General features: G+C 44.6%; 2 protein-coding genes across 3 annotated transcripts in view; one reads left to right on the top strand and one right to left on the bottom strand.

Annotated features, from left to right (window-relative positions):
* Positions 1 to 7,400, top strand: part of RYR3 (ryanodine receptor 3) — a 534,646-nt gene extending 527,246 nt beyond the window's left edge. Inside the window, exons 99-103 of the mRNA XM_053928437.1 lie at positions 778 to 934; positions 2,159 to 2,223; positions 2,623 to 2,723; positions 5,166 to 5,217; positions 6,446 to 7,400. Of these exons, the coding sequence (XP_053784412.1) occupies positions 778 to 934; positions 2,159 to 2,223; positions 2,623 to 2,723; positions 5,166 to 5,217; positions 6,446 to 6,541 (471 nt within the window). The 3' untranslated portion in view covers positions 6,542 to 7,400. The remainder of the gene's footprint in view (positions 1 to 777; positions 935 to 2,158; positions 2,224 to 2,622; positions 2,724 to 5,165; positions 5,218 to 6,445) is intronic.
* Positions 7,401 to 7,509: 109 nt separating this feature from the next.
* The window catches only part of AVEN (apoptosis and caspase activation inhibitor), a 180,000-nt gene continuing 175,141 nt past the window's right edge, over positions 7,510 to 12,368 (bottom strand). For both annotated transcript variants that reach the window (XM_053928587.2, XM_071221951.1), the window contains 3 exons: positions 11,829 to 11,924; positions 8,764 to 9,127; positions 7,510 to 7,971 (listed from right to left, as the gene is read on the bottom strand). In XM_053928587.2, coding sequence (XP_053784562.1) covers positions 7,856 to 7,971; positions 8,764 to 9,127; positions 11,829 to 11,924 — 576 coding nt within the window. In that variant the 3' untranslated portion in view covers positions 7,510 to 7,855. The remainder of the gene's footprint in view (positions 7,972 to 8,763; positions 9,128 to 11,828; positions 11,925 to 12,368) is intronic.

Here is a 12,368-nt window from a genome sequence, read left to right as displayed (position 1 = left end):
CGCCTGTGATCATTCCTCTAGAAAATGGGTAAGACTCCTCGGCGAAAAACGTTCGTGTGCTTTCTTGGGGCAAAACCCTCATGTGACAGCAACACTACAGTTGCCAGAGCACCAGTGTGGCCAGCACCCACCTTCACAATGCCCTGGTGTTTGACTTACCAAATGTAAGGCTTCTTTTTCCTCTGGACATAACCCATCCAGGCCGGAGGATAGATGGAGGGCACCCTGCCCGGTGAGCTGGTGCCCAGGTCCCTGCACTGGGCCACATGTGTGGCACAGAAGGAGAGCAAGTCTATTCTTTAAGGTGCTACAGGAATCCCTGCCCTACCAGGTGTAAGGCGAATGCAGGAGAAGTAGAAGGGGCCTCTCTTCCCAGAGGTGGGAGCCCGGCCTGCCCCCTTATAATTAAATGAGAGAAAACTAATGTCTGGCCTATGCCATATGCATTGGGGCTAAAAGGTCTTTTAACGTATGCACGCCTTAAATGAATTCTCTTGTATGTGTCAAAAAAGTTCAAAACTTTTTAAAAATATGAGCAAAAAATATTGTTGAAGGCTAAATGTAACAACAATCTTTCCCCCTGGGTAGACAGCATACTGACCAGAGGACAGGGTGAGGGGCAGGGAGCGGCAGGACTGCTGAGGTCACTGACCACCCTTCCGCAGCTGAGGGCTGTCACACTCCGTCTGACCGCCCGACTGACCTGACAACCCTCTTGCTGAAAACGAACACCACTCTGCACCTTTTACCTGGACTGACATTATTTTTCTTGTCCAGTGTTACCTATTCCACATGTATGTGGGAGTGAGAGCTGGCGGAGGCATCGGCGATGAAATTGAAGACCCTGCTGGTGATCCCTATGAAATGTACCGCATTGTCTTTGACATTACCTTTTTCTTCTTTGTCATTGTCATCTTGCTGGCCATCATTCAAGGTATGGTTGCTAGTTAAGTGTGAACAGGGCTTAGTCTAATTCTCTGTACCTTCCTCTAACAACAGCCTAATTGTTTTATGTAGAGATCTGTGCATGCATTTATTTGTTAATTCCATATTTATTGAGCATCTACTATATATGAGGCCATGCCTATAGATAAAGCCAAAGATCCCTCCAGGCACTGCTACAGGCTTAACTCATTTTTATGACGCTTTACAAATGTTGCATTTTTTCACTAACTGAAGTCAAGCCCTTCTACCAGCAAGAAGATTAAGACATGCTTTATTGAGTCTATTGAGTATTGCTCTACTGCGGTGGTCTGGAACCAAACCCGCAATGTCTCCAAGGTTTGCCTGTACGGAGAACAGAGCACCCCCTTCCTACCATTCCCCACTCGGAACTGACTATTACCTGCTCATTCTGCTCCCCTGTGTGTGGTCCTGCCCACAGCCTCCTGACTCCTTCCCAACTCACTTTCCTCCCGGGCAGTGGGGTGGGGCGGAGGACCACAGAGAGGAGCTAAGACATGTGACAGGGTTTCTCTTCTTTTCAGGGGAGGGGTGGTGATATTTAGTCAGTACCTTGTCAGGAATGAGAGGAATGTGATGAATTCAGTTTGGGTCATGGTGAGTTATGGTACCTGTGAGACATGCAGGTGTTGAGGGCTCAAGCAATTCACTGTAATATATGTCTTAGGGAACAAGTCAGGAATGAAATAATATAATAGAAAAAAAATAAGGTAAAACAATAGAATGAGGGGCCATCGTGGTGGGGAGGGGGGCACGGGGTTGGTCAAAGATGCTGGCTCAGAGGAGATTTCCCAGAAATAGAAACAAAGAAACTGATGAAGAACCTGAGACACATCAATGCATCAGGGGCCGGGAGAAGATGGGGAGTGCCAACAGGAAGGCACGAAATGAAAGGTCGAGCAAAACAGAAGGGAGAGAGACTAGAGGAAAAGAAAATGTTTCTAGGAAGAGTGAGTTGTTAGCAGCACGCACTGCAGAAAGGCTGAGTCAGAGGAACAATGAGAAATGGTTAGCCAGGGTGCAGCATTTGAAAATAAAGTATTTTTCTGATTTTATTTTTACTGAAGAGGTCAGCTTGATGATTTATTTTTTTACAAAACAAAGTGGCCTCTGCCATTCCTTCTATCTTCTTCTACCCTGAACCACTGAACAGATTATTTGAAACACTTTCTCTGTCTTTACATGTAAAATCCAGGTCTTATTATTGATGCTTTTGGAGAGCTAAGAGACCAGCAGGAACAAGTGCGAGAAGATATGGAGGTAATGTTCTCCTAACTACGCTATGTTTGTATCTCACAGCAAATGAAATTTATAAACAATAGGTTCTGCTATTACTTATGGCCAGCCCTGGGCAAAATTTCCAGCGTGTTTTCCACTCCTGTCCTCTTCTTGGTGCCTAACAGCGCTGGGCATTTAGGGCCCCACCCTGCGCTCTGCTGCCCCCACCATGCCCCATGCTTGGGCAGGAGCAAGTATCCTCAGCTGGCGAGGACCTAGGTACTCTGTGGCACTGTGGGGTAGATGACTAAGAGGCTGAGTACCAGAGAGAGAAGTGGTTTTCAGTGTCTCTCAATGCAAGCAGAGGGTGCAACCCTCACCCTTTTCCCACCTGCCTGTAATGTCTCACTAATGCCTTTACTGCCTCTGTTATTTTTCTAGACCAAATGTTTCATCTGTGGGATTGGCAATGACTACTTTGACACGACCCCTCACGGCTTTGAAACACATACATTACAAGAGCACAATTTAGCCAACTACTTGTGAGTACTCTTGGGCAATGGAGGAAACAGGGGCAGGGGGAAGGGGTGGCAAACTCAACAGTATGTCCTTCAGTTCAGTCTCTGCTGATGCTGCCATTTCCTCCTATTTCCATGAAAAGTAGAGGCAATTAGGAAAGAATTTTCCAGAAGTCCCCCTGAGTGCATGTCTTTGTCCATACGCTCGCCCCCTCCCGTGTTTTCATAGACCTGTGCTGTGGATGGACAGTTCCTTCTCTGAACAAAGGTCAGTCCCTCCACCTGGGATCAGATGCCATCCCCTCTGAAGGTCACATACCTCCAGCAATTTTCTCTCTTTCCTAGAATCTTCCTATCATGCTACATTTTTAACCCTAAACAAAGACAAAAGTCTGCTTAGAGGAGACTTTACTTCACTAAAATGGCCCCACTTTAACTGAGTGGCCCCCACTCAGAGAGAGAAGCTGTTGCCCTGCTTCTCTCTCTCCATCCAGCAAACCTTAAAAGCACCGTCGCTCACTGTCTGCAGCTTCTCTGTCCTGTCCCCTTTGTGCCCACCCCAGTTAGGGCTCCCTCCCCACCAACTCGCTATTGTGGCTGTCGAGGTAGCCAGTGACCGCATGTTGCTGGACTCTGTGATGGTCAGTCCTCACCGAGTCCATCCTCTCCTAGTAATCCACAGGCTCCGTGAAAGCGGGGCGGGGGGGTTGAGGGAGGGTGTTGGGGGCATGTTTGCACATGGCTGTATCCCAGCACTGAGGCCTGGCACCCAGTAGGCAAAGAATAAATATTTCACTTTTTCTAAGGGAAAGCATTCACTTAAGAACAAGTTACTCAGAGCCTATTATGTGCCACAGACTGCCTGTGACACTTACTGAATGTATAGAGAATACAGCTTACCTGAAATTCAGATTCTGTAACCAGGGGTGTCCAACCTGTGGCCTGTACGCAGCCCAGGATTGCTATGAATGTGTCCCAAGACAACTCCTCTTCTTCCAGTGTGGCCCAGAGACACCAAAAGGTTGGACACCCCTGCAAGAGCTCATTTGCAAGGAAAAAAAAAAAGGCTGCTCCCTGGCCTAGCCCTTCACCTCTGTGTGTACATTGTCTTTAGAAAAGCCTGATCTTTCTTTAAGATGGAACAGGCATGGCGTCTGGTATAGGTATTAACTGTCAAAGAGAAGTAGCAAAAATGTAGTGTCTTAGGTAAAAACACAAATTAAAAAAAAAAACTTCGGCATACCCACCCCCTCAAGTTTGAGTAGTCAACATTGTCTGTGCTCATTACAAGAGTGCGCCTCCTCTCGAAGGTGGCGGGGTGGATGTCCTTCCACAGCAGGTGAGCACATGGCCTCCTTTCATATCAGGACCAGTGACTAGAAAGGGGTGAAACGGTGTTATGCCCCAGGGGGTGGGCCCCCTTCTATGTCTTCCCCTAGCCCTCTGTATTATAATACTCCAGTTTCTATCTCTGTGCCCCTCTGCCAACAAGCTTGGGGGAAAGAACCCATCTTATTCAGGTTTGAATGCCCCCCCCCACCCCAAATGGTGCTTTCTCAAACAAATGTGCTAGGAAAGGAATAATGTCCTATGTGCCTGGATCTCAAACAAGGTGAGATATTGGCCATGCCTTGTTTCTTAGTCTGATAAAAGAAAAGGGAGGAAGGAAAGTAATATATTTGTAGGCTGTACTGAGGGCCACAATCTGAAGCTATAAATCTAAGGAAGGGTACCCTGAAAGGACTCAAATTTCAGGGCTCAGGCTCTCCTGACCCTCAGAAGAGTATTAGCTCTACTTTTTCTTAACAGGAGCCTCACAGTCCTTTTCCTAAAGGGCATGAGACTGGTTCCTTTGGAAGCTGCTGCTGAGGTCATGGAAAGAAAGCTGACAGCTCGGCCTCCCGGGACACTCGTGTGTTCCAGACAAACAGGCTGAAACCTCACACACGCCAAAGTCAGGGCAGGTGAAACCACACCGGCGCCTCTCAGTGTCTACAATCAAAACAAAGCTGCACTTCTGACACAATCAGAGCAACTTAAATGATTTCCAAAAATTCCTTAACCTCTAGACAAACATAATTTCAATTCTACATTCTTATATGATAAATTGGCCTACTAAAAATTATAGTGTCTGAGTTATTTTATTGTTTAATTAGGATATTTTTAAACAAAATGGTAGGCAAAAATGCTTCCCCACAAGTGATCTTAGCTCAAGGATTAGAGATGGTAAAAAGGGATCTCTCCTCATGAAAGGCTAATTGGAGATTAACCTCACATTCTTATTAGAAAGTGATGGTTTGTGTCTTTTTGCCATAGTTCTCCAATTCAGAATGGCCTGGTAGACAGCACAATAACAAAAACATATTTGAGACCCCTGTCTGGTTCAGGTAAATGAAATTAGGTTTCCACCTGAAGTATCTAATATTGCCTTCTTCTCATTTATCATACCTCTCTCCCTTGTTCCAGGTTCTTCCTGATGTATTTGATTAACAAAGATGAAACAGAGCACACGGGTCAGGTGAGGAGGAAAAGTTTCTAATTAAGAATCACCCGCTGTGTAAATGTACCATAGATTTTTGATCCACTCATTTACTGATGGGCACTTAGGCTGCTTCCAGCACTTGGCTACTGTGAATTGTGCTGCTATGAACATTGGGGTGCATAGGTTCTTTTGGATTGGTGTTTCAGGGTTCTTAGGATATAATTCTAGCAGGGGAAAAGGGTGAAGGGTTTGCAGGAACAATTATAAAGGACACATGGACAATAACGGGGAGGGTTAGAAACAGGGGAGAGCTGGAATGTTGGGCTGGGGTCGGGGGAAAAGGCAGGAAACTATACTTGAACAACAATAAATTTAAAAAAAAAAAAAAAGAATCACCCACCCGGTGTTAGAGGTTCCCAAGTCCCAAGACTCGGTTGAGCACAGGCTGCTGGAAAGAGATATCCCAGCAGTCTCTTTCATGCTTTCCGCCACTGCTCTCTGCGTTACTCCACCATCCCTTTGTGATGTAAGAAGCCAAAGTCCTAGGGCAACCCCAGTCTCTTCCAAAGATTTCCTGGTTACCCTTCCTAAATCCTTGTGGTTACTGCTTCAGAGTAAAATAGCTGGAGGTTGGGGGAGCATTAGAGAGAAAAAAAGCAATGAGAAGCTGAGTGGGTGGCTACACAAAGCACAGGAGAATCAGAGTAAATGCTGCAAGAGACAACATAAGAAGGATAACCTTTTGTGTGAGGGACACGGGGTGGGGAGGGAGTGAAAGAATGAATGAAGGTACGTGTCAAAGGGATTCTGTGACTAAGCATGAAAAACAAATGTAGACAGAACGCAGGAGGAAGAGGCAGGTTATCAAATATTCACACATCAGGATTTGCAGGAATTCTTCACAGCTCACACTTTTGAGAGTGAGAGGAGCAGCTGGTTTCCAGCTCTGGCTTTAGCTGTCCAGGCATCTAAGCCAGTCCTCAGTGTCCCGCATCTTGCATTTTCTACCAATTACAGATGACGTGGAATCAGCCTATTGCTAAATCTTTAAGTATTTTTTTTGTGACAATCAGTGACTTGGTTTCAGTCATTTGGAGGAAACCTATGGCTCCCAAATGGGTTGGGCATAGAGCAGGAAAGAGTATGCCAGTTGAGCCTCTTCTAAACCCACATCCACGTTCCTAAAGGGACCTGCACAGAACAAAGCCAGAGTTTTAGCTTATTGTGGTTTAAAAAGCAGTACCTTTTCCCCCCATTATTTCAGGAATCTTATGTCTGGAAGATGTACCAAGAAAGGTGTTGGGATTTCTTCCCAGCTGGTGACTGCTTTCGGAAACAATATGAAGATCAGCTTGGATAAATCTGAATGAAAGAAACTCCACAATTCTAGACTATCAAGTTAAAGTGAAATTAAAATCCTTCTTTTACACGTTTGTGACATTTTTGAAAGGTGACATTTTCTAAATGCCTCCCTTACCACAAAAAAGTGTTTGTTAAAAAATCTGTGATATCTGGAATTGACTTGGCTCTTTGTGCCAAATGGACATGCTCTGCGGGAGACAACCTGTCAGAATGTTTGGTCAAGGACTCTCTAGTTGAATGCCCTCAAGTTTTTCCAAGACTAAGGTAACTTGTTTGTCGGGATGGCGTCACCAAGAAAAGAGCTAAAAGGAAAACACATAATACATGAAATTTAAAACACTTGATTGTCACATGACAGTATCTACCAGTGACTCATGGTCTGAACTACAAAGAATCATTTTAACTGCAGTCTAATTTTTTCCATGGTACTTGCTAGTGAATGTACCCAGAATCAGCTTGAAAAGCTTTAAGCAGTTAAAGAAATAGGCAAAAAAAACACTTTGTCGACACTGAAATATCGATTAAGTGCCTTAAAATCTCTTTAGATATAGCTATGCAAGTTTTTTATGTTTAGGTTCCAGATGGAAAGTTCCATTAAATAGTTGTGCCGTCTTTGGTCTTAAGAAACTGCACTTGAAGGTTATTCATATATTTTTTTTCAGTAACAGCTTGTCAATTGCTGTTATTAGAAGAAAAGTACTGTAACTGAAAACTCAGAAAAATTTCAATCTTACGCCAAATTGCGTAATGCTTTATGGTCCCTTGTAAGTAGTGGAGCTGCTATGTTTAGGTGAATCTCTTTAAAATAAAATGAAGTGCCCACTGCAATAAAGTAATACATGCCAATCTGTGCTTCGGCCTCTTGTAATGCACCACTTCTGGATAATTCAGCAACCCCACTGTGACTGCTGGGGAACAGGATATGCGATACACGGCCCAAAACCACACACAGAAAAGAAAACTCCATAGAACGGCATTTGTTTATTTCAGTCAAGTGCACGCCCTGCCGTGTGCTCTAGTCCCTTCAGCAGCAGAGCTTGCTATGTTACATAAACACTGAGACGAAGAAGGCTGGAAACAAGCGCTATAACATCTCTTGCCCTTGATAAGTCTCAGATTACTAAACCAGAGAAAAGTGCAACGAGCCTCTTAAATGTATCATTTTGGATGTTGTCAAACAAGAGGTAGGTGTTCATTGCGGTGAGGGAGTGCACTGGGCAGGCTGTCCTTCATGGACAGCCTGGGCCTGTCCTTACTTACAAAGCAACCAAAATTGGCTTCAAGCACTTTTCTTTCTCTTTTTCTTCTTTTGTTAGGAAATCATGCTGTCCAGCCAGTCTTCGAGTTCTTCCTCGGTAACATTTTTTGATGTGCTTGGTTGCACAGATTCCACATTATTTGCTTCCATCACAGATGGTTTCGCAAGAACTGGGGAAATAAGAGCAATGCGAACAACTTCACATTCGTCTGCAGATTGAGGGTTAAGGCTCCCCTGGGGTCTGTTCCATGATGTAACAGAGCCATAATTATTACTTTTCTTACAGAAAGGGGAAACATTCCATTATTATTCCTGTTCCCTAAGAAGATACAATAATAGCTAAACAAATTAATAAATAGGGTAGAAACATGCTCCTCTTATTTATTTTTAAGTTGAATTTCATAGTTCAGTAGTATTTTAAAAAGACCAACAGCTCGGTTTTCTTTTTACTACTGTAGCAATCCTGAGATGCCATTAAAGATTCGGGAAAGTAGTGTATCACCGGGGCGGTTGCCCTCGGCCTCTCCATATCACACAGGCCACCATCGCACCGAGTATGCACAGACGAGGAAGTGTCCTCTCATAAAAAATAAGATCAAAATAGCAAGCACAACACAGGAAGCGTTGGTTAACTGGCCTGTTCAGTTAATTAAAATCCTGCTGCTCCACAGCTGAGGGCTTCGAGTACTCAGCTGCCTTTTTACATAGCACAGGTTCAGTTCGCCGCCCAGGTTTAACATTGCAGTCAGGCAGGCAGTAGCTTTTGGAAACCGGTGTATCGAGTGAGAGGAAGGTCAGCACGGGGGAAGCAGAGATGTGAGCATGGAAATAGATGTCAGTGGACAACGCCAGATCGGTGTCAGACACCAGTGGACATATGTACAGATGTGGTGAGAACAGTCTCTCCCGTGTCACAATGCCAGAAACAAGAAGATGCTTAGGGAATAAAACGAAAACCATACCTTTTTCTTCCTGGGCCACCGCCTCCCCATCTTTCTCAGATTCCAGGGCCTGGGGTATCTGGTCTGGTAAGAGGTCATCTCCCGCTTTTACAGGTGCATCTAAGTTGAGTAGCAGATCTAATTCTTCTTCCAAGTGGTCTGCTGCTGCTGGCAGCGGGGAGGCAGGTTTCTGGGAACCCTTTGCAGGGGCCAGACTTGGGCTGTCTTTACCCAGGTGCATGGGGCAGCCAGCAGCCACAGATTTCAGCTCAGGCACAGACCCCTTTCCTCCAGGCCCCAACGGCCCTTTGAACTGCACACCTAGTCCCTTGCCTTCATCATTTCTCTTTGGTTTCACCTGAGGAAGCTCTAAAGGAAGGGCAGTCTGAAAAAGAAGCATAACTGAGTTGAAAATGTGAATCCTGACACTTGCTTACACAGAAACAGAAGCTAAGGAAAACATCAAACTCTGTGGAGTAACAGGTAATTCAGATAGGAGTTTACCAAGGGTCTCAGTTTTGGGCCTGCACAGCAGCCTTTCTGACTGATGTGGGGTCAGTGTGGGTGGGACACCTCACTGAAACAGCAGGGCTGCGCTTCCCACTCTCCCCACCTCGGCTCCATGCTAAGAGTTGAAATCAAAGGGCGATGTCTTCTATACGGCCTGAGCAATGACAGGGCCATAGGTCTACTTGAATGTGTACTTAAGTCTGTGATGAGATTTAAACCTCTGTAAAAGGCACTGAGAAGCAAATAGCAAATCATATCTGTTAACAGTACAAAAGCACTAAATAAAGGTAAAGGGATAAATTCACAGAGAAGGGAAGACCGACTGGCTCTCCATAATGAGTAAATAATGCCAGACATGAAAGAAACATACTCAAGCATTTTTAAAAAGCCAAAAACAGGCATAACTGATCTTTAATATTAGAAATCAGGATAATGGTTTTAGGGAAATAGTGACTCAAAGTAGTGGGGGAGGGAGAGAGCTTCTGGAGTCCATGGTCGTAAATACTATCTGTGCATGCACTTTTCTGTATCCATGTTATAATTTAGCAAAGGGGAGAAACTCCCCAGGTGATACTACTGCAGAGCTCAGGCTGAGAGCCACTGCTCTAGAGGGAGGCCTGGGCGAGCATGGCATCAGAGTGGAAAGGTTCAGAATGAAGTTCAACTACCATTGGCCGCATTGTCCCGTTTGTACAGTGAAGCATCTGAGCAGATCCAATTTGCTAATAGCTCTTCAGGGCTTTTAAGACAGCATGATTATACACACAAAGTTAAATGTTCATCCATCACTGTCAGGGTGTGGGCAATGCTGGGATGTGGTCCTCCACTCTAACCCTGGAATCATTTAGTGTCCAGGCGTCTGGCATCAGTTTGGTTGTTTACCTCCCCTGGAGGGTCCCAATGTAGAAACGGTTGAGATTAACTGCTGTACATCATGGTACAGAGGGCAGAAGAGGGATTTTAAAATAATTTAGCCAGGGTTTCAAAGTTACTACAGTTGCTATATACTTTTACTCTAAGGCCTGCTGCCAATACAACCTTCACTTTCAAATTCTTCCTATACTTCCTGTTTCTCTCCTGAGTCCTGTGTCCCCCCTCACCTTCATCTCAGTGGTTCCTTGATGTGTTCTGTTTACCATTCCTCATGGTGTGGGACCAAACTGAACAGGTGAGAACCTTGAACACCTGGACACCCAGCAGGAAAAGTAACACCCTCCCAGTGACGGGACAACCCAAAAGGCCCCCGCCCACATTCCTAAAGAAGTCTTGGGGTGATTCCCCCTCAGAGCCAAATGCCATCCTCTGCACTTCCCTGCCCTGCCCCTAACTGTCCTCTAGCCCTGACAGCTACTTGCTGCCCTAAATTAGAGACTCGTAAGTACAATAGAAACAGCATCACATTCAACTGCAGAACAAAGTTCATCATTTTAGCTGCTGGGATTCTATGTAAAATTAGTACTGCCCAGGGTTTCACTTTAAAAAATTCAATCAAGCCACAATTAAATTTTGAAGTTCCGTATAGTACAGTCCTTGGGACTTTTCCTCTCAATTGCCATCCTACATGTGTATCTATCTCCCAAATTTCTATTCCTGGCCCCTAATTCTGAACTATAAATTTCTATATCTGTTTGGCTAATATTTTCACTCTGATATCTCAGAGGCACAAACCCATAATATCCAAAACTCACCCTTCCTGGTACCACCGACCACTGAGTTGTACAGCTGGGAAACCTAGAACAATTCCTTGCCTGCTCTCTCTCCATTTCAGTCCTTCCCCAAGTCTTCTTGTCTTTTGAAGTACCTCTTGAAAAAGTCCAGTTCTGTACCATCTCTACCTCCATCACCCTGGTCCTAGCCACAGTACTACCCACCTGGACCCAGGCGATTGCCTCCTCATTTGCTTCCCCTTGTCTCCTCCTATGAGTGCAGTTTTACCAATGAACACCCGCCCCCATCCCACAGCCCACTCCTCATCTACAGGCAGCATGTTCTTGTTATTGGTATTGTTGGCAGTGCTGTTAATGAAGATCTATTGGGTCACTCTTCTCTAAATTTCAGGTCAAATGTTCTTCTACTTTGGATCTCAGCTTGTCTGTCCTTCTTCAGAAAATCCAATCCTAATCACACCAAAGTAGATCAGGTTCACTATCATGTACTCTCATAGCACAATGTGCTTCTCCTTCAAAGCAGTTATCACAATTTGTACAGTTATGTGATAATCTGATTAGTACCCATCTTCCCCAATAGGTTAAGCTCCATGAGGCCAGGAACCATGCCTGTCTCCTCAAACACTGTATTCTTAGTACCCGGCATAATTATTTTGAGAAAAATACCAGCCAGATTTTATGCTTTTACATTTCATTCAACTTCATTATATTCGATTCTTCAAAACGTTTCAATTACTTTTTAAAAAATGTTTTAAAAATTAATTCATTCTCCCTTAAAACTTTACAAAATCCTATCCAACCCAAACCCTCAGCTTTGTGAAAGGGGAAGCCGAGTCTGAGACATCATCCACTCTTTTTCCCCTCCCGCCCTAATCCACACCAACTGGAAGATGCCCTCAGGGTTTTTACCTGCACCAATTCAGCAGCAACATTGAGGCGCAGTGAGAGAGGCAGTTCTTGAAGGGCTTGAACCAATGACTCGCAGTGCACGTAAAATGCTGAATTCTATAAATAAATAGGAAAAATACCTATACCATACATATACATGTGATATATATTTCTGGTGATGGTTACACGTGAACCTTTTAGAAACAAAAGAGCACAAGATGAAAGTAACTATTAAACAAATCTTCCCTGGATTTCCATTCAGCTGGGACTAAGTCAGGTCATAAATCACACTTGATATGGTTAAGTCTATCATCTCCAAGTTAAGATGGGCAAAAAAACCCAACCACAACCTTCCTGAGCCACCCTCACACTGTGGGAGCAGCAGCGCAGTGATCGCCCCCACAGTCAAAAATGCATGGTAACCTGGAAACTGGGCACTCCTAGACTCACTGGCAAACTGAAAGAAAAATAAGCATTCAATAAAATCTAAGTGGACACCTCCCTCAAATTCAATGGCTGACCTTCGGGATGGAGGGAAAGAGCTGTGTGGGCAGTGAGAGG

The sequence above is a fragment of the Desmodus rotundus genome, chromosome 7, assembly GCF_022682495.2.
Source record: "Desmodus rotundus isolate HL8 chromosome 7, HLdesRot8A.1, whole genome shotgun sequence".
NCBI lineage: Eukaryota > Metazoa > Chordata > Mammalia > Chiroptera > Phyllostomidae > Desmodus > Desmodus rotundus.
The sequence above is the reverse complement of the archived record's forward strand: the minus strand, read 5'-3'. Positions and strand labels throughout refer to the sequence as shown.